General features: G+C 49.7%; 3 protein-coding genes across 3 annotated transcripts in view; all 3 read left to right on the top strand.

Moving 5' to 3' along the window:
* LOC135305558 (zinc finger protein 883-like) overlaps window positions 1-21,515 on the top strand; it is a 176,520-nt gene that overhangs the window by 135,184 nt on the left and 19,821 nt on the right. The window lies entirely within an intron of this gene.
* On the top strand, window positions 374-1,279 carry LOC135305682 (bifunctional lysine-specific demethylase and histidyl-hydroxylase NO66-like). The gene is made up of 3 exons (XM_064429434.1): window positions 374-517; window positions 630-837; window positions 1,155-1,279. Exons 1-2 carry the CDS (start codon window positions 494-496, stop codon window positions 831-833), a joined length of 228 nt encoding a protein of 75 aa, XP_064285504.1. The 5' UTR covers window positions 374-493; the 3' UTR covers window positions 834-837; window positions 1,155-1,279.
* On the top strand, window positions 6,794-7,753 carry LOC135305663 (uncharacterized). The gene is made up of 3 exons (XM_064429409.1): window positions 6,794-6,942; window positions 7,055-7,292; window positions 7,610-7,753. Exons 1-2 carry the CDS (start codon window positions 6,919-6,921, stop codon window positions 7,286-7,288), a joined length of 258 nt encoding a protein of 85 aa, XP_064285479.1. The 5' UTR covers window positions 6,794-6,918; the 3' UTR covers window positions 7,289-7,292; window positions 7,610-7,753.

Genomic DNA, 21,515 nt, shown 5'->3' with positions numbered 1-21,515 from the left:
TGTTCAGCAGGGCCTGTGCTGACAGGACAAGTGGGGATGGCTTTCAACTGCAGGGGGTTGATTGAAGCTGCATCTAAGGAAGCTGCTCTTTTCCACTGGGGGTGGTGGGGCACTGGCCCAGGCTGTGCACAGAGGCTGTGCATGCCCCATCCTTGGCAACAGGGCCCTGAGCAGCACGCTCTGGGGGAAGACTGCTCAGCTGGGAACAAGATGTTGTTCTTCAGGCTCCCTTGCAAGCCCAACCGTTCAGGGACTCCATCATTCCACGGTCTCCACTGTCCACTTCAGATGGAGCCTGGGAACTGTGATGTCACAGCCCACGCTCCAGCTGGAACATCCAGTGCCCAGCAAAGGGCACAACACAACCGTTTTTCGTTGTGTTCACATGCTCTTCACCCTGCTCCTGCCCACTCTGCTTTTCACCTGCCCCCTGATAACCCATTCAGTCCTGAAAGGTCCTTAGTGCCTGGATTTTGTCATCCAGCCCTGCAGGATGCTCCTCTTTGTTCTGGGAAAGGTATGGTGCCATTCCATGGAGGTGGACACCCCACACCTGCCCGGGTGGGCTGGAGCTCTGTGGGCATGGAGTGGGACAGGGAGCCCACTCTGAGGTTTTGCTACCTCTGCAGGCTGTCCCAGACAGAGAGGAGGAGATGGAGGTAGATACAAAGATTGATACGGAGGAGGAGATGGAAATAGACGGAGAAGACCCTGGCGAGGAAGAGATGGATGTGGATGTGGAGGAGGAAGAAGAGATGGACGTGTATGTGGATGAGAAACAAGAGATGGATGTGGATATGGAAGAGTCCATTGAGGACATGGATATTGATTAAGAAGGTGAGGAAGAGGCCATGATCTTGGCATGAAGAGCAATGCCAGCAGCAGGACAGGCAGAGTGGGTCTCCTGCTGCCAGGCTGGGGCTGGGCTGGGTGCTCCCTGCTCAGGGACATTGTACCCAGGGCACTGGATTCTGGTGGCCATCCACAGCCTGTCCTGTGCCTGCTTTGCTCCACACAAGCTCCATGCCAGACCCAGCCAGGCTCAGTTCTGGTAGCAGAGTCCTGCTGCTGGGCCAGCATGTGCCAGCCTGGGGGCACATGCAAGAGCCCTCTGTGCCTGACTGGAGTGACTGTGGCATTTGCTTTTCTTCCAGGTGCGATGGACATCACAGACAGAGACACCACCCTTTTGTATATATGTTCTACAGTTTGTTGTTGTTCTTTAGAATGTAGATTTTAGGGCTATTTTTGACTTCTGTAAATACGTTTCCCATAGTTTTGCCAGGTAGGTTTTTATGTATGTATGTTCTATCGATTGTTGTTGTTACAAATATTCTTACAATGTAAATGTATTCTGCATTTTTGCTGCTGTTCTTCTGTAATAAACAAATTTTACTTTTCACACCCCAGTTCTCCTTGCATGTGCTTCAGGCACAGGCAGCATTTTGCCAAGTGGTTGTTTCCAGTTGCTCCAGGTTCCCAGGGCTGGAGGTCCCTGGCACAGCCTCCCCAGGAGTGGGGGTCCCTGTGCACAGAGGGGTCCCACTGACAGAGGTGAGCCTCTCCTTGCAGTTTCTCTGGACACACTTGGGAGCTGTAGGGGCAAAGCCCAGCGTGCCCTGGCCCATGGATCCCATGTTGGAGCAGGGCTGAGCCTGTGTGCTCCTGCAGAGCCTCAGCCATGGCTCTTCCCTGGGCAGCCCCAGGGCTAAGGAGGGAGCACTGGGCTGTGGGCAAGCCCTGCTCCTGGGCACCCTGAGGGGCTGGAGCCAGCCTGGAGGGAGCCTCAGCCCTACATGGACCAAGATTTCCTTTGGAAACCCTCTCTGTCCCCAGACTCTGCTGAGCACAAGAAGAATTGATCCTCCTAGTTCAAGGTGTGACCTTCATCGGCACAAATGTGTCCCTTGCACTTTCTAGCACAGCAAATGTCAGTGCTTGTAATCCCTGTTCTGTACACTCTGCTCAGGCAGCAGAACATCTGAACCTGAGGGAACATCTGGAATTAGCACCAACCTGCAGAGAGCTACAGGGGGAGAACCTACCCCCAACCACCCAGAGAAATACTTGACACTGATAGTCTGGGGCAGAGCTGAAACTAAAGTATTTTAATGCCAAGAGAGAGGATTATTTTATTGCTGAATTCATTCTGCAAGAACAAGAATGGAAGCTTTTGGTCTCCTCACCTGCCACCGATGTGTATTGCCAAGGTTTGCCTCTGGGTTATGACTGATTTTGATGAATCTGTTCAGAACTCTGATGCTGTTCCTGGCTAAGGTGCAGAGATGATATTTCAGAGCCAGATGAGCTCAGCACATCTTGTGTAATGCAGAATTTCCAGACCCAGACATTCAGGCCATGCAAACTGATACTTTTTCATCTCTGTGCAAAGATCAGTAGTAGGACATCCCTGATGTACCACACACTTCTCAGATGCTCCTCTGACCAGCTATATACCCCATGGCATTGTTCCTGGCACAACGTTAAAGCCAGGCAGGTCACACATATTCTCTTCCTCTGACTCCTGCAGGGATGACAACATCAAAAAACGGAAAAGAGATATAATGATCAGGGATTTTCATTGTGTGAGCTCTGGATTCCCCAAGCTCTTGCAGAGGGGGGAATGTTCATTGGGCAAAGGACTCGAGAAAGAGCCTCAAATTGTCCAAAATCTCAGCAAAAATATTATTTCCTGTGGAACCCTTCACCAAAGCTGGTCACACTTCAGGCCCTTTCTGCACCCATTTCCTGATGTGCATCTCCCCGTGGGATGTTCCCACTGCTCCAGGGACCCAGCACAAACCTTATAGCCCCACACCAACACACCCCCAGGAGCTGCAGCCTTCCCTCCAAACCTGGGCACCTGCAACAGCCACCTCTGCGCTGAGCTGAGCCTGTTTCTCCCAAAACCAGGTGCTCCATTTATCCTTGAAAAGATTGACAATAGCATTCTTGTCTTCTCCAAAAGGGCCATCATTTCACAACTGTCATCTCCACACTGAGACTTTATTCCCTTCAAGTGTTCAAGTACACAGGCAGCACCAAGGAAGGCGCTGAAGTGAGTCAAGTTGAACCCCAAAGAGCTCTCAGCTGCCTGTGAAAGCTCAGACAAGCACTAGAGAAAGAATTAATGCTCCCATAACTGGCACCTAACAGCCACAGGGCAAGTGAGAAGTTGGTATTAGAGAATGAAGAAAAAGCACTGAGTAATAAAAGGTGAGAAAAATCCATCACTCCAGCAGGTAAATGAAGGTAAACCACATGAAGAAACAGAAGAAGATGGAGGGGAAAAAACCCAACATTAATAGTGTCCGCGACACCCAGAGCCAAAAGAAGCCCAGGGGATCAGCAAGGATGTAAGCACGTGCTCCAAACAACAGCAGAAATGAAGTGAGAGCTCTGGAGGGAACAAAAGAAAGAGGCAGCCTGAAGAAAGGAAATAATGCCTCCCCACAAGGTGTTTTGGTTTTTTCAAGTGAGAGTCTCATGTATTGTGTGGTGGAAACCTAGAAAAATGAAGGTCGGGAGAATCATGGTTGATTTGGAACATTCCTGCATAGCAGACGAGATATAGCCTTGTGCAAATTATTCCATGCAGCATTCACATGTTTAATTCCTTTTTTTCATCTTCCTGGGGAAGCAGAGTTGCTTTATTTACTCCAAGCAATATTTTCTCCCTCCTCCCTGGCAAAGAACAAGCTCCTATCCTGGCAAGTGCTCCTGGCTTTACTTAAGGCTCATCACATCCATGCTAAGGAGAGTGGAGCAGGTTAATTCATCACTTGTTCCAATGATTAACTTGCCCAGCTGCCAGGTTCAAGAGCCCCAGAGTGCCTCAGGTTGTACAGGATCACAGAAGGAAAAGCTCCATTGAATTCAGTTGCTGCCACACTAGCCCTCTTTGCCTGTCAAACACATTCAGCTGCTCTTGCTCTGCCCTGTGAAAATCCCCCATAAAATACAAATGAAAATCCCTCATCACCTGTGAGAAAGCACAGCTGGGTTCTGCTCAGGGCATTTCAAACTATGTGGGATAGTTGTGACCTCCCCTTGCAAAGGCAGCATTTCAGGAAAACCAAAAGTTTCTTTTCATGGACTCACCAGACTCAGCACACCTTCCGCTAGATCAGGTTGCTCCAAGCCCCATCCAACCTGGCCTTGAACACTTCCAAGGGTGACACAACCACAGCTTCTCTGGAACCTGTTTTGCTCCTCCCAGGTCTAAAATCATACCCAACTTAGCAGCCTCAGAGATTGATTTCTACCCAATAGCATAGAAATTACATTCAATTGCATTTTTCTAGGAAAGAAATATGGCAAACCTTGTTTGCATCTGACTTGGCAAAATCAACACAAGCTCTTCAGAAAGGGCTGCTGCCCACTTGTCTTGTTTTTCCCCATTTGTGGAACATTTTCATTCTGTTGTTGTTTGGAGCAGTATTTTAATAGATCTGGCTGAGGCTGCTGAAAATAGTACAGCAAGTTACTTGTGTGAGGGGTGGAAAACTGAGCTCACGCACATCCAGCGTTTCTGTTGTTGGAAGTCTTCAATCCCACCTATCTGATGGGATGAAATAGGTGCTACTAATCCAATTTCTAAAGTATCATGCATTGAACTGACACTATTTGAAGACTTAAAAATAAAGCCAATTTAAACAAAACTCAGCTCTTTTCCATTTTCTCTGTTCCACAGTTGATGACAGAAGACAGAAGAGAAAGATTGTTTTGGGAACAATGTTTTCAGGACTCTAAAAAGAATATCCAACCTGCTCTGCCACACTCTCAGCTGTTACAGCCCCAAAAAGCACTGGTTGCCTTTGCTCACAGAGTCACAATTGTGATGGGATATCTACCACAGCACAGGATGGCCAATTTTTGTTTGTTTTCCTGGGAATAACTACAGCACTTCTGGGTAGCAAGGCAAACATGTGGCTCTTCTACAGGCCCTTGAAACTGGACATGTGAAATGAGGCCCACAAAGCCAAAGGCCAGCTGAACCTGGGATCTCTGAATGGGTCTTCCCATTCTTCCCAGGATGATGAATGGCAATCACTGTTCTGCCAGGGAAAGGGCATCTGCTGGGAATGTGGTGTAGAAAATATGCTTTCTGCTCCTCTCAGAGACAAAATTCCTACCCATTTCTTCTGAGTCCTTCTTAGATAAGGACTATGTTCAGCTGAGTGACAGTGAAGCAAAATGGCAAGCCAGGAATACATTGCCCTGCACACAACATCCTCCATTCCCATGGATGGTTTCTCACTGGCACACAGGAGGAACTAAGGAAGGAACCCAAATACATCATTGTACATCAAGTCATACATGTTGAGGGATGAACAGATCTCACAGGGATATGGAAACCCCCCCCTTGAAAGCCAGTTCAGAGAAATCCTGAGCTGTTTTGTGGTCCTAGGAATGAAGATGCTCAGGATCTTCCACAGATGCTCAGCAGGCAGTAGGATTGCGGCTGGATGTCACTCTGGAAATGCCAGTGGCTCAGCTGAGAGCTCTGGGAGTGACTGACACTGCACTGAGAGGGGCCCCAGTCCTGCAAGGGGCTTTCATCAGGAGCAAACAGCAGCCTGGAGGGTGGGCAATGCTGGATCTGTACCACTGCGTGCTCATCCTTCACCTGAATGTGGAGCTGCCCCCAAAGTTGCCATGCATCACTTTTTCTTTTTCTCCTGTTGGGTATATTTTGGAGCAGCTGTTCTATGTGGCTTTTGATGGTGATCCTGTGGCAAGCAGCCATTTGCCTGCTGTGCTATCCTTGCAACTAATACTAACTCTTCATTTCCTTTGGTTTTATTTGGCGTTTTTTATCTATTTGTTGGATTGGTTTGCTGCATGGTTTTGTATGTTTGTTTGTTTGTTTGGGTTTTTGTCTGATTTGGTTTGAGTTTTTTGTTTGCTTTTTCATAAAAGACTGGTGAAGTTGGCAAAGCCAAACTCAAGATAATGTAAACCAGGATCAGCTTTCCAGAAATTCCTATTGGCTAAGTTTAGCTCCATCCCCCAGGCTCAGGATCACTAGTATATTTTCAGGTTTTGCTCTGCATATCAGCCTGCCCAGACTCCGCTTGGTCTTTCACAAATGGAGAAGACAATGGATATTGTGCCAAGCTTCCTTCCAAACAGAAAAACCTGGGGCAGCATGACAGAAAAGAAGAAAAATAAATCACCAGTTAGAACAGAACCAGTGTCCCACCATCTTCCCCTCCACTGTTATTAATTTTGTTCATTTAGAGTCAAACCTGGGTCTAAAGCTTGCATCTCTCAGTTCCTGATGCTATTTGCTACCCTGCAGCCTTGACTGGCCCTGATGTGACTGACTGCTGGGCAAGTGGGGCTGGGGATGCTCAGCCTGGAGAGAGGAGACACTGGGAGGCCTCCCTGTGGCTGTGCAGGACTGGAAGGGGACAGAGTGTTCAGCAGGGCCTGTGGTGACAGGACAAGGGGGGATGGCTTTCAACTGCAGCAGGTTGATTGAAGCTGCATCTAAGGAAGCTGCTCTTTTCCACTGGGGGTGGTGGGGCACTGGCCCAGGCTGTGCACAGAGGCTGTGGATGCCCCATCCTTGGCAACAGGGCTCTGAGCAGCACGCTCTGGGGGAAGACTGCTCAGCTGGGAACAAGATGTTGTTCTTCAGGCTCCCTTGCAAGCCCAACCGTTCAGGGACTCCATCATTCCATGGTCTCCAGTGTCCACTTCAGATGGAGCCTGGGAACTGTGATGTCACAGCCCACGCTCCAGCTGGAACGTCCAGCGCCCAGCAAAGGGCACAACACAACCCTTGGCCGCTGTGTTGACACGCTCTGCACCTTGCTCCTGCCCTCTCCTTTCACTCTTCTTATCCCCCCGATCCCCCCATCATTCCTGACAACTCCTGAGTGCCTGGATTTCATCATCCAGCCCTGCAGGATGCTCCCCTTTGTTCTGAGGAAGGTATGGTGCCATTCCATGGAGGTGGACACCCCCCACCTGCCCGGGTGGGCTGGAGCTCTCTGGGGATGGAGTGGGACAGGGACCCCACTCTGAGGTTTTGCTACCTCTGCAGGCTGTCCCAGACAGAGAGGAGGAGATGAAGGTAGATACCAAGATTGATATGGAGGAGGAGATGGAGGTAGATACCAAGATTGATATGGAGGAGGACATGGAAATAGAAGACCCTGGAGAGGAAGTGATGGACCTGGATGAGGATGATGAAGAAGAGATGGATGTGGATGCGACTGAGGAAGAAGAGATGGATGTGGATATGGAAGAGTCCATTGAGGACATGGATATTGATTAAGAAGGTGAGGAAGAGGCCCTGATCTTGGCATGAAGAGCAATGCCATCAGCAAGACAGGCAGAGTGGGTCTCCTGCTGCCAGGCTGGGGCTGGGCTGGGTGCTCCCTGCTCAGGGACATTGTACCCAGGGCACTGGATTCTGGTGGCCATCCACAGCCTGTCCTGTGCCTGCTTTGCTCCACACAAGCTCCATGCCAGACCCAGCCAGGCTCAGTTCTGGTAGCAGAGTCCTGCTGCTGGGCCAGCATGTGCCAGCCTGGGGGCACATGCAGGAGCCCTCTGTGCCTGACTGGAGTGACCGTGGCATTTGCTTTTCTTCCAGGTGCGATGGACATCACAGAGACACCACCCATGTGTATATATGTTCTACAGTTTGTTGTTGTTCTTTAGAATATAGATTTTACGGCTATTTTGGACTTCTGTAAATACGTTTCACATAGTTTTGTTAGGTAGGTTTTTATGTATATATGTTCTATCGATTGTTGTTGTTACAAATGTTCTTACAATGTAAATATATGCTGTATTTTTGCTGCTGTTCTTCTGTAATAAACAAATTTTACTTTTCACACCCCAGTTCTCCTTGCATTTGCTTCAGGCACAGGCAGCATTTTGCAAAGTGGTTGTTTCCAGTTGCTCCAGGTCGCCAGGACTGGGGGTCCCTGGCACAGCCACCCCAGGAGTGGGGGTCCCTGTGCACAGAGGGCTCCCACTGACAGAGGTGAGCCTCTCCTTGCAGTTTCTCTGGAAACACTTGGGAGCTGTAGGGGCAAAGCCCAGCGTGCCCTGGCCCATGGATCCTATGTTGGAGCAGGGCTGAGCCTGTGTGCTCCTGCAGAGCCTCAGCCATGCCTCTTCCCTGGGCAGCCCCAGGGCTAAGGAGGGAGCACTGGGCTGTGGGCAAGCCCTGCTCCTGGGCACCCTGAGGGGCTGGAGCCAGCCTGGAGGGAGCCTCAGCCCTACATGGACCAAGATTTCCTTTGGAAACCCCCTCTGTCCCCAGACTCTGGCGAGCACAACAAGAATTGATCTTTCTAGTTCAAGGTGTGACGTTAATTGGCACGAATGTGTCCCTTGCACTTTCTAGCACAGCAAATGCCAGTGCTTGTAATCCCTGTTCTGCACACTCTGCTCAGGCAGCAAAACATCTGAACCTGAGGGAACATCTTTAATTAGCATCAACCTGCAGAGAGCTCCAGGGGGAGAACCTACCCCCAAGCACCCTGAGAAATCCTTGATACTGATAGTCTGGAGCAGAGCTGAAACTAAAGTATTTTAATGCCAAGAGAGAGGATTTTTATTGCTGAATTCATTCTGCAAGAACAAGAATGGAAGCTTTTGGTCTCCTCACCTGCCACAGATGTGTATTGCCAAGGTTTTGCTTCTGGCTTATGACTGATTTTGATGAATCTGTTCAGAACTCTGATGCTGTTCCTGGCTAAGGTGCAGAGATGATATTTCAGAGCCAGATGAGCTCAGCACATCTTGTGCAATGCAGAATTTCCAGAACCAGACATTCAGGCCATTGAAACTGATACTTTTTCATCTCTGTGCAAAGATCAGTATTAGGACATCCCTGATGTACCACACATTTCTCAGAGCTGTCCCTTTCACCCAGCTCTCCCCAGTCACTTCACAGACTTCACTCTAAGCAGTTTCTGATAGAGCTCAGTAGCACATGGGATTTAATCCTGGTTTTTCTTCATCTTCTCCAGAGCTGTCTCCAGACACGGTGTGTGGGCACCATCTGGCAGCAGCAGCATTAATCTGTCACCTCCCTGACACTGAGGTTCATGTCACAACTTTTCATCAAAAGCAGCAAATCAATGATTCCCACTGAGTCCCACACAGATCCATGGGGAGTTTGTGTGGCTGCAGTTCCAGCACCAGCCCTGGTGCTCAGAATTTCAGGAGGAGATACAGAAGGAATCAGCCATTCATAGAGAACAACATGAGTTTGCAGGGCCCAGATCCCCACAACAGAGTCCCCAGACTCTGCATTTACACTTTGGCTTCTGTGCCTTACTTTTCCTCTCACTAAAGTCCTGCCAGTTTATCTCATGCTCAGGTTCCCAAGATAATTCAAAGCAGCTTTAGGAGCAGGGATATATGGGAACTGTCCCAAGGCTCAACAAAATTTCTCTCCTCAGGCCTGACTATTCCAGCTAAGGAGAGAGGAAAAGCCTGCATGAAAGAGGTGTGAAATCAAAGCAGTAATCAAATTGAGGTATAATGAGAGCAGCTGAAGAGGTTTTCAGTGTTCAGAACAAGATTAGCAGCTCCAGGCACAGGAGGAATGTGACATTTCCCCCTCTGTAACAACTCTGTCATGCAAATTGCATCTCAAATCCTCCTCCCCAGCTCTGGGACCTGTTCAGCCACAAACGTGGTGCTGAATTTTTAAAGCAAAGTGGAAGCTGGTCAGAGAGCTGGTTTGCAAATAAAAATCACAGAGGGCAGTTTGGAAGCACCAGCTGGAGCAGAGAGAGGCAGAGCCTGGCCCCGAGGTGCAGCACAGCCAAACATGCCTGAAACTCTAAGAAATTAAAGAACTTGCCACTGGTTTTCCCTCAGGAGCTACAGAAGGTGCTTTATGGAATCCCTGCCTCCTTTACACTGCACCAGCATGCAGGAGAGCGTAGGGATGAAGATTACAGCACCTTCTGCTGCTGCTTCCATCTCCTGACTCAAATCTCACCAAAATCTGTCACGATTGGGCCTTTCCAAAGTCTCAGATTCACTTGGTCCTTGCAGGATTTTGGTTCTGAGGAGCATGAAGGGAGATAAAGGCACTTGCAGACACCAGAGATGCAGTTGGTGCCTGAGGTGCATTTCACTGCCCCGGTTAGTGCCTCTAAAACCATCAAAAGCAGCCCCTTTGACAGCACCAAGCCAAGAGCAGAACACTAGGGCCTGCACATGGTTGGAAATGTCATTGTTTAATATTCCTCTCCCAGTCTTTCATTTCATGGTGCCATTGCAGGGGTTAATCCCATCACTCAGCAGCAATTCTTGGCAATCAGCTTCAGATGGATTTTTAGTGCTGATCAAATAAAAGGCAATTTTACTTTGTCTCCAATGAATGAAATTTCACCTAAATCAGATGAACTCTGTGTTCTGAGTCTGGCCAGGCACTAACCACTGCCAGGTCCCCAAGCCTGGATGTCAAACTGCCTCTGATATTGAAAAGTTAAATTTATTTGGCTTTGTGTACAAGATGATTCTCTCTCAAAAGAATTGGGATCCATAGAATTGCATTTCCAAGCACTAAACTCAGACCAGCCACAAGGTGCACAAGAGACAAGAAAAGAAATAAAGATTTCTAAGGAGATGGAAATTGAATGCTGAGTTTTTCCCACTATAGAAAGTTTCATAAAATATCACCTGCCAGCTCTTTGCCTTCACTTGTGTGGCCACCACTGAATACACTCACAGATAAGAAAATGTTTGTCCTCCTGAAAACTGGGACTAGAAGTAGAAAAAGGCTCAGATATCTGAATTAAAAGACAACATAATGAAAAGAGCTGCCTTATAATAGCAAGATATGACGGACAGCAGGAATGACTGAAGCCAGCAGAGATAAGTCCATGAACTGTTCATGCTACAAAGACTTCCAACAAAACCTCCAATAACCCAAAAGCAATGTTTTGTCTGGCAGAGCTGATAAGAACCCTGTGCATTTAATTCAGTCATTGACAGCAAATGGAGATCAGCTTGAAGCTCCTTTGGTCCACTACTACTTATTTTTTTTCACCCAGCAAATGAAATTACATCTACTCTTTGGGAAGAAATTACTGCTTTGAGTGGTTGAAGGCAAAGAGTTTCTTCCCATACCCACTCGTAATCAGTCACCAAGAGAAATATTTTCTAAAAAGGTCTCTTCAAAATTTTGGAGTGACTTTCAACATAAATAACTTGGCTATTTTGCTCAAAATGATAAGGGAATTGAATTGGGCTCCCTCATCTTAAAAAGAAGTGTTTCTTCCTAGTTCTTCACAAAGAGGAACAAAACACTTTGTTGCAGAAAACTGAAGGGAGGAAGAGGTTCCTTCCCCCTGAGCTGCACAATAGGAGACAATTTTGTTGCCAAGAGGCAACAAATCCCAGCCAATTTCCAGTTCTTTTAGTGTAAGGGAAAAGCTCTGAGGATCACAGCTGTGGGAGACACAGAGAGGGAGGAGCAGGGATCTGCTGGGGGTTTTTGGGGTGGGGGACTGATTAAAGAAGTGTTCAAGCAAAATCTCTGAGAGCTCAAGACTCCATCCCTCAGAGGAGAAACTCAGTTTGACCCAAATACCATTCAAATCCAACAAACATTGAGGCATTTCCCCAAGCTCTGCTGGGCCATCAGGTACCCCCCAAATCACTCTGTGGGACCAGGGCAGCAGGTCCCTGGCACAGGACAGAGATGCTCCCCTGGGAAGCCGCCTGCATGGCCCATGGGACTCACAAGATCTGCTTCTGAAGACCCCAACATCCAAAAAACTCCACACTCAAAGCCTTTAATTTAGGGTTTCACTTCTCCACTTGTCTGTTGTCACTAGGCAGCTGCTCCAGTTCAACACCCTTCTGATGGGTACAAATGTTCTCCTAATTTCCAGCCTAAACAGGAAGTTACTTCCATTCATTCTTCTGTAAGTACGGGGAGCTTGTACCTGATTTTCTCTTCCTCTCCTAGTGTGCATTTGTGCAGATAAAATGCCTAAGCCAGGAGCATTTCCTTGTTTAAATCATGTCATTTATTTCATTCCCATATAGTTGCACAGATTCAGCACTGGCTCAACACTCAGAATGTTGACAGCACAAAGTCCAGTTCTCACACCAACTCCTCCAAGTTTTGGACCAATTCTGCAAAGAAGGAAATACAGCAAAGAAATTCCAAACAGGGGCCCTAATAAAGATAATAAAATGCCACATGCCTATGTTTGCTGCAGGGAAGAACAGTGCTTTTTATTAAATCATTACAAACAATTAAAGCAGCAGAGGGGAGGAAGACAGTGCTATGGTTGGCAGCTCCCCAGTCCTCTGCCCCTGGCATGAATTTCATAAAGCACAAATCTCCCAGCAGAAATCCCTCAGCAATTGATTTCCTCCTCGTGGAACACAGCAGGCACACACCCTGGCTTTCCTGGCCAGAAAAGGAGAATTTGCCTCGTTGTTTTTCCCAGCCATGCAGCTGTGAAGTCAAATCCCCCTCCCTGCCCTGCCAGGAGATTCCTCAAGTGACAACTTTCTGTAGGGTGACAACCCTCTGGAGAGGCACAGAGAGCTTTGTGTCAGTGTAAGGCACCCCCACAAGGGCAGATCCCTCATTCAGGCTCCATCTTTGTTCACAAGCAGTTCCTAGCAGAAAATTTGCAGTGATTGCATTTCCCCAAAACAGGTAATTTCAGGCACATTTTTCTCTTAAGCTGTTCTGCCTTTCACAAAAGCAGCCAGCCAGGGATTGCTTTGGAGCATCAGGAAACACAGCAACACCCAACAGCCAAGACCATCCAAAGCCACTTATCAGCTCATCCCCACATCTTCTGGACTCACTTGAATGCCCGGGAGAGTCTGAAAAGCCAACTGTTTTCCAAGAAACTTGTTGTTTGTTGTGCAATTGAAAGGTAAATGACAGGGACAACCAGCCCCACACAGGCGCCTCAGGCATGGGAAGGAGCAGGAGGGATCCATCCCTAACTGGCAGAGGTGCAGCTCAAGTGATGCTCACTCACTATTTGGGTTGCTTTTTGTTGCTTTTGCATTAACAACGCATCTCCACACCACAACTGTTCTCCCTCCCTGCAGCCAGATGGAGAAAATTCAGCGGTCTCTCACCTCTCTCTGTCCTCTCTCTGCCTGAAATAATTTTTTCCCTCATACAACCAGCAAAACAGGGTTTGTTTTCATGCTGGAAATAAGTCCACAAACTCTTGACTGATTTCAATAAGGAGAACATCACTACAAACCACCCATTACTCAGATGCCCCAGGGCAGCAAGGGAGGGAAATTTGACAACAGAGGTGGCAACACCAGCCGTGGGTAACAGCATCACATTCTGCCTCTCTCACGGATGCTTTTCTTTCCAGTCCAGAAAATTCCCTACCCTTGTTAGGGCTGTAGAAGGCTGCTGTCTGCCCCACCAAATAAGGAGCAAACCAAGCAGGAATGCTGCAGAACATCTCTGTTCCTATGATATTATTCTGCTGAACCCATACATTTGCAGAAGAATGGGCACTGCCAACTTCTGATTGCAGAGGAAGGAGTTCATCACATCTTTACTGTAAATTAGGATACATCAGAGATGGAGAATTGATTGCCAAGTAACCTGCAGAGACACAAAACTGCTCTGCAGTTTTCTAGGACTCACTCAGCAGTACAAAAAGGTTATTGATGCAGTTGGGGAGTGTTTCTGTACAGCATGTGCACCTCCTGACATCCCAGGTGGGGAAAAAATTACTTAACATTTGCACGGAGAAAGCAATTCTTCTTATTAAAAAAAAAAAAAAAGGAGAAAATAAATAGAAAATCAAATTCATGGCAAAGAGCCTCATTAAGAGTTTGCAGAGTTTGGTGAAAACAGGTAATTTACAAGGAAATAATTTTCATCTGCCTTCAAGTGGAGTTGTGAAGCAGGTGGAGATGGAGATGTCTCAAGCACTAAGTGTGCTCCTTACTGACAAAATGGCACTGATATTACCAAGTATTAGAAATGAAAAACTTCAGTGATAACTCAGCACTCCAACACAAAACACCTTCTCCCACGCAGTCAGCACTTGTCTGAAATCATTCCCCTTGGCAGGAGGCCCTGCATGGCCTGGTGAGTTCTGCACTTCAGAAATTATTCCCTGTGGAAAACACAGAGGTGTACCTTTATGTCTTGGCTTTTTCTGCATCTCCTCCACAAGCATTCAAAACTTCTTTTTGGTATGGTTATCTATAGTTTCTACCAATATGATTTCTGATGCGAGCTTTATTTACCCAGCGTGCTGTGAAAGCCCCAGTCAAAGACCTCACAGCTTCACTCCGCAGGGAATTAAATTTGGGGCTTTGCTTTGGGGCTCAAATTAGATTTTAAAGAGAGAAGAGCCAGGATTTCGTGACTGTCACTGCTCTTGGGGCTGTTTCTGGAACCCACACTGAATCCAGTCCCTCCCTCACTTGCTCAAGCATCCCCGCTATGGCCATGAGCATGGGGTGCTGAGAGCACCAGCCATAAACCTCATCTTGCAGTAATCCCTTCCCTTTTCCTTTTATCTTTTGCATTTTAAATTATGAGTTTTATAGCACACCATTTCCTACTCAATTCACCTGAGTTATGCAACTTACATTTTTCTCCATCACACTGACATAACCAACACAACTCATGCTCTTAGCACTGAATTTTCATGAGCACATACATGGCCACAAGAATTATGATGTCCTGTTGAAGTAGGTCAGGCTGGTATTAATTGTAAAACAGAGCTGTAATAAATTATTGCAGTCCAAAGCCAGAAACAAGTTTCACTAAGCTCAAACCAGGCCTTTTGCTTTTCCCTCTTTTCCTTACAATAGTTGATGGTATTGTAAACTTGGTACTCCACAACATCTGTTGGTCAAAAGAGTGTGGAGAAAGGTGCCAACTCTGTGTAATTGCAAGGGAAAACGTTGTTCCAGAAAACAGATTTCATCTGTTTTGTTGGTTTGGGGTTTTTTACAATGAACATTGTACAAAATATTAGATAATTTCTCTAAAGTGAGAAGAGGTGAAGATGAGTCATTTCACTGTCATAACACAAAAGGGAGGGGAAACGAGAGTGAAGAAAGCAGCAAATTCATTCAGCAGCAATTTGCACTCCATAACCCTCTGGTGCTGAGGCTTTTAGGCCAGAGGAGCTCTGCTATTTAAGCAGACAAGGCAACACATTAAGCTGTTGCTTAGAGATATTGGAATATATTGCACAGAGCCTGCTCCCCAGTGAGATCACCAAAGGGCTCCCAGCTGGTTTTCCAAGGATGCATTGCAGCCCTGCTGCCAAGCTGCTGTTTGTAGAGACTCAGCTTTTCCAAGCAGCTCAGCCAATGACAGAAAGGGTGACTTTTCACAACTGAAACTTCAGATGGCATTAAAAAAGTCCAAGTGAATACTCATCTCACTTGGACGTGGCAAATACTGAGGGCTCTTAGCAGATGTGTTACAACCAGCTTAATAGCAGCTAAATAATGTATATTCCTGCATTCCAGGACTGCTGATGGATCACAGCACTGCAGGCACAGGAAGGACAGGGATCCAGGGAAGAGCTGATTCCTACCTGCTGATTCACACTAACTTTGGGCTAAAACATCCTTTTATTTTGGTTTTGCTCTCATCCTTTCAAACTAGGATTCCTCCTTATGTCTTAATCTTCAGCTGTGCTGGGGAACCTCCTTGCACACGCTCTGGGTACATCTGATCAAGGCAACCAGCAGGAAACAGAACCCTGTTAACAAATCCGTGGTCAAGAGAACTCCAAAAGGAAGCAATTAGCTGTGCCCCAGAGTACTGCAGCACCAGGTCCTGTCACATCCAGGGCTTTTTTCTCACAGGTCCCACAGGCAAATTACACAAAAGCTGTCGCTCATGTGGGCTGATGGAAGAACTCTGAGATAGAGAAGTAGAAAAGCTCCAAGTCCAGAGGACCAATTCACTCATAGATTGATGCAGCAGATTAGTTTCTCCTGCTTCCAGAGTTAAGGAGGATGAGGCAGCAGCATTTCTGGTAGATTCAGAGCCATGGAACAGTTTTTGCCCACTCCTTGTGGCAGCACTGACACAAGGGAGGCCCCAGGCCACTGCCCTGAGCCCCTCACACACCACCAAGGCAATGAGCAGCAATGGAAAAGGGGAGGGTCCCCTTCCAGAAGCCTCCCTCTTCCAAAGGGCTCTGCTTTCAAGAGACTGAGCTGGCTCAGGGCAGCAAACCAACCAAAGCACACACTCATTTCCAGCCCTGAAGAAAAGCAGGAAAAAATGCTGGAGAATAAAAACATCCTGGAATGGAAGCAGATTTTAATTTCTCTCTGGAGCATGGCTGCTTGAAGCCAGACCAGAAGGGAGTGGGAGAGGAAATGAGAGTGTTTAAAGCAGCATTCCCTCTGCACTAAAATTCTCACAGATATGAATGAATTGCAGCAGGACTGGCACCATGTCCTGGCTCCACTGTCACCAGTATCTACCAGAGCTCCATTAATTAACACATCTGACAGCACAGCTCCTGCTGGGAGCCAGGCAGCCTCTTGCAATGCCTCTCGCCCTCCATGGCTGCTGGCACCTCTGGGTGGCCCAAGCCAGCACCATGGGGCTGGGAAAGGTAGAAGAGCCAGGGTCTCCAAGAAGTGCTGGGAATGAGGACTAACCCATTGCAGGAACCTCCCAACCTCTTTCCTGGCTGGGAAAGAGAGCAAAGAGCTTCAGTCAGACACCCACCAGCTCCTGGTGCTACAGCTTTTATTCCCCATCACAGCAGGTCCGAGGAAATTGCTAACATGGCATTTGTATAGATTGCTCCCCTGCAGAGACACACGGAGCAGTTACTAAAAAGAAATACAACAAGGTGAGGGATAACAAGTCCTAGTGCCAGGTACTGCACTTGGGCCACAACAACCCCTGCAGTGCTACAGGCTGGGGACAGAGTGGCTGGACAGCAGCCAGACAGAAAGGGACCTGGGGGCACTGATGGACAGCAGGCTGGACATGAGGCAGCAGTGTGCCCAGGTGGCCAAGAAGGCCAATGGCTCCTGGCCTGGATCAGGAATGGTGTGGCCAGCAGGAGCAGGGCAGTGATTCTTCCCCTGTGCTGGGCACTGGTTGGGCAGCACCTCAAGTGCTGTGTCCAGTTCTGGGCCCCCCCATTTAGGATGGGCATAGAAGGGCTGGAGCGTGTCCAGAGAAAAGCAACAAGGCTGGGGAGGGGTGTGGAGCACAAGTCCTGTGAGGAGCGGCTGAGGGAGCTGGGGTTGTTTATCCTGGAGAAGAGGAGGCTCAGGGAGACAAGGCGGTGTCAGGGCACAGGTTGGACTTGATGATCTCCAAGGTTTTTTCCAACCTTGCTGATTCTGGGATTCTCTGAACCCACCCTTGCAGCAGTTGCAGGATGAGCCCTGGGCCTCCTCTTCAGAAGCTCCAGCAGCCCAGGTGCCTCAGCTTCTCCTGCCAGCCCCAAAGCCCATCCTGTCAGTCCTGCAGAGCCTCTGCAGCTCCTCCTCATTGCCCAGAACAGGGAGCCCCACAGGCAGACACAGCAGCCCAGATGTGCCCCCCTGGCCTGGGCTGCCTCTGGCAAGGGAGCAGCACCAGGCACTGCAGGAGCCTGCCGACAATTCCTGCAGCACTTGGAGGATGATCCTGCTCCCCAAGGGACGTTCCCATGGTGCCAAGTCAGGAACTGCAATGGGGAGTGGGGCCAGAGAGGAAAGGGCAAAAAGGGATGGGCTGTTTGCAGGGGAGGGAACAGGTCTGGACAATAGGAAGAAACCTGGATCGGGGATGGGTAAGGAAAGCAAAAGTGAAGCAAAGGAAATTCTTGGGGCAGTTTGGGGGTGGCTGCTAGGCATCCCTGGCTCTGAGCAACAGCGTCTGCAGTGGCACAGGAAACTCCCAGTTGATGGGAACAAACTTTCTGGCTGACTGCAGAGGCCAGGACAAAGCTGAGTGGTTTCCCTGGAGTCCCCCAGCCCTTGCTGGCCCCAGGGGCTGATGGCATTTGTGCTCCCTCAGGTTCATGTCCCCACAGCAGCAGCATGGGGGTGCTCCTGCCTGCTCTGTGCAATGCAAACAGGGGCTCCTGAGCCAGTGCTGCCGTGGCTGTGCCTGCAAGGATGCGGCACCTGTGTGAGCTGGGGGAGAGGCCAGGGCTGCAGAGGGGGGATGTTGTTGACAGCTCCATGAGGACGCTCTGGGACGCTGCCCTGGGCTGTGCAGCACACTGGGGATGGATCAGCCCCTGCTCTGCTGCTCCTTCCCGTCTCCCCCAGGGCCCCTGCAGAGCCCCAGCCATGCTGTTTGCCCCCAGCCTGCCCACGGCCAGCCTGGGGCTGCTCAGCCTGGGGCTTTTCTGTGCTGAGCATTGGCCTGGCCGTGTTCTTGAGAGAGCCTGGGCAAGGAGCCTGCAGCCCCCAGGGCCTGGCCTGAGGCGTCAGCGCTGCCCCAGCAGTGCCCATGGCCTGTCCCTGCTGCAGCCCCGGCACTGCCACCCCCAGGACTGTGCCCGGCCCCGAGAGCACTCAGGCCCTGCAGCAACACCAGGGCCACCAGGGCAGCGGGGCAGGGCCATGGCAGCAGCACTGGCAACACCAAGTGCTGCTGCTGCTGCTGGGCACAGCTGCTGTGCCAGCACTGATCTGCCCCCAGTTCTGCACACAGACATTGCTGCTGCAGCTCCAGAGAAGGCAAGAATAGACGGATCTCTGGGGAAAACTATGCTGGGGGATCCTTTATTTCCTTTAATCTCACCAAGAGCACAGTCCCTCATTGTCACAGTCTGTGGCCACAGGGAAAGTGGAGAGAAACTACATGAGAAATGGCATAAGGGATGACATTTCTTTTTGTTCTATAGGAAAAAATTAAAACAAAGGAAATTAATCTCCAAAATGAATCAACAAGAAGTATCAAAGAGGGGTTTTATTATAAGTGATATGCAGAAATTAGCCAGCAGTTTAATGTTCTGAACCTATTCAGTCATCAGTTTCCACACTGCAGCCTTGAGCTCCTGGTTCCTCAGGCTGTAGATGAAGGGGTTCAGGGCTGGAGGCACCACTGAGTACAGAACTGACAGGGCCAGATCCAGGGATGGGAAGGAGATGGAGGGGGGCTTCAGGTAGCTAAAAAATGAGCTGCTGATAAACAGGGAGAGCACGGCCAGGTGAGGGAGGCAGGTGGAAAAGGCTTTGTGTCGTCCCTGCTCAGAGGGGATCCTCAGCACAGCCCTGAAGATCTGCACATAGGAGAAAACAATGAACACAAAACAGCCAAATACCAAACACAGACTAACAGCAAGAAGCCCAAGTTCCCTGATGTTGGATTTGGAGCAGGAGAGCTTGAGGATCTGGGGAATTTCACAGAAGAACTTACCCAGGACATTTCCATGGCACAGGGGCAGGGAAAATGTATTGGCCGTGTGCATGAGACCATTGATAAAGCCACTGGCCCAGGCAGCTGCTGCCATGTGGGCACAAGCTCTGCTGCCCAGGAGGGTCCCGTAGTGCAGGGGTTTGCAGATGGACACGTAGCGGTCATAGCACATGATGGTCAGGAGGAAATACTCTGCTGAGATGAAGAACAGAAAGGAAAAGAGCTGAGCAGCACATCCTGTGTAGGAGATGGTCGTGGTGTCCCAGAGGGAATTGTGCATGGCTTTGGGGACAGTGGTGCAGATGGAGCCCAGGTGGCTGAGGGCCAGGTTGAGCAGGAAGAAGAACATGGGCGTGTGCAGGTGGTGGCCGCAGGCTACGGCGCTGATGATGAGGCCGTTGGCCAGGAGGGCAGCCAGGGAGATGCCCAGCAAGAGGCAGAAGTGCAGGAGCTGCAGCTGCCGCGTGTCTGCCAATGCTAGCAGGAGGAAGTGGCTGATGGAGCTGCTGTTGGACATTTCCTGGGGCTGCATGTAGGGACCTGTTCATGGAGAAAGGACAGTGACAAGTCAGGAGAGGCTGCTTTGAGCCAAACCTGGGCCATTCCCTGCAGACTGTTCCAGTGGTACTCGCTCACCCTTGTTCCTGCTCTGGGAAAACCTTCCCCCAGGTCCCTGCTTGAGCTCCAGTTGTGCTGGCTGAGTGTGCCAGGAACAGCCAGGGCTGTTTGTGGGGGCTCTAAAGGAGCCATCCCTGCCCCACTGCCCTGGGTGTGTGGCCATGGGGTAGAGGGACAAGGCTGGATATTCAGGATTTGTCAGGGAAATCAATCCTAATGTGGAAAACATTGGTTACATTTGCACTCCCCGGTCTAAAGTAAACAGATAGCAGGAGCTGCTTTTAGGAATTGTTTTCCTACCCACACATCATTCCTGGCTCTCTGAGGTCAGAAATCCCCAGCATTCCTTTTGCACTCAAGAGTTTGCCACTGAGACATGAGAGAGGCAAAGGATTCCCTGTGGCTGAGGGAAAGTGAGGGGCTGGATGGGCTTGTTCCCAACTGCCCTGGCTTTGCACCTTTGGCTGCAATCAGAGCACAGTCACACTCCAGGCTCATCCTGGCATAAACCAGACCCTGCCCAGAGCAGAGGGATCCCTGAATGTCTCACTCGCTCTAGAGGTCTCTGGGCAAGGTCTCAGCACCACCTTGTGCCAAGGACACTCACGGCTCCCTTGGCAAACCCAGCAGCATTTCCTCAGCTGTGGCAGCTCTGCCCTTCCGTGGGACATTCAGGGAACTGCCAGAGGCTCTGGCACAGATTTGCACCCAGGAGGGCAGCTCAGAGCTTGGAAGGGCACAGCAAGGAGATCCTGGCTGCGCCCATGATGGGATCTCAGGGAGGAGGCTCAGCTCATTCCCCTTTCCCATGGACTGCTTTGCCCACAGCCCCACAGGTGCCAGGGAAGCTTGGACACCCCATTCCCATGGAAACCCCTGCCTGGCAGGAATGCCAAGGGCAGTGCCTGACTCAGCTGCTGCAAATGCCAGAGCCTCCCTGAGAACAGCAGATAACAGTGACAATATCAGGGCAGTGCAGAAACAAGAGAAGATGTTGTGGTGCTGTGCCTGAGAGGGCAGGGCAGAGACAGCCGGGCACTAAGGACAGTGTTCCTGTGCCCAGCTGTGCCCGGCACCTCCCACACACCAACAGTGCCCTCCTGCCCCAGCACTGCTCTCTTCAGCCCCCTCTCCGTGCCTGAGCATCTCCCTGGGCCTGGACATTCCCTCCTGAGAGGAGCCTTGTCCCTGCCAGCGCTCACAGAGCCCATCCCACCCTGTGTGCCCTGGCCCCGGCCCTACAGAAACCTGCCTGTGTGCAGGGCCCTGGCTGGGGCAGGCTCTGTGTGCAGGTGGGCAAGGGCAGCTCAGGAGAGCCCTGCTGAGCCCTGCAGAGGTGATGCTGCTGCTGTCAGGGCTGAGGAGTGGCTGAGGGCCCTTTGGGAGGCTCCCAGCAGAGAGACTGACCAGCCAAAGTTACAGTTCTGGAGTCCCTGTAAATGTTCAAATATTCCTTTGATGATCTTGTGTGTCCCTTTCACTTGAGAATGTTCTGGGTCTCTGGGATTACAATTCCTATTCTGCTTCTCTCGTCCCCCTGTTC

This window comes from Passer domesticus, chromosome 8, assembly GCF_036417665.1.
Source record: "Passer domesticus isolate bPasDom1 chromosome 8, bPasDom1.hap1, whole genome shotgun sequence".
NCBI lineage: Eukaryota > Metazoa > Chordata > Aves > Passeriformes > Passeridae > Passer > Passer domesticus.
This window is presented reverse-complemented; position numbering and strand designations above follow the sequence as displayed.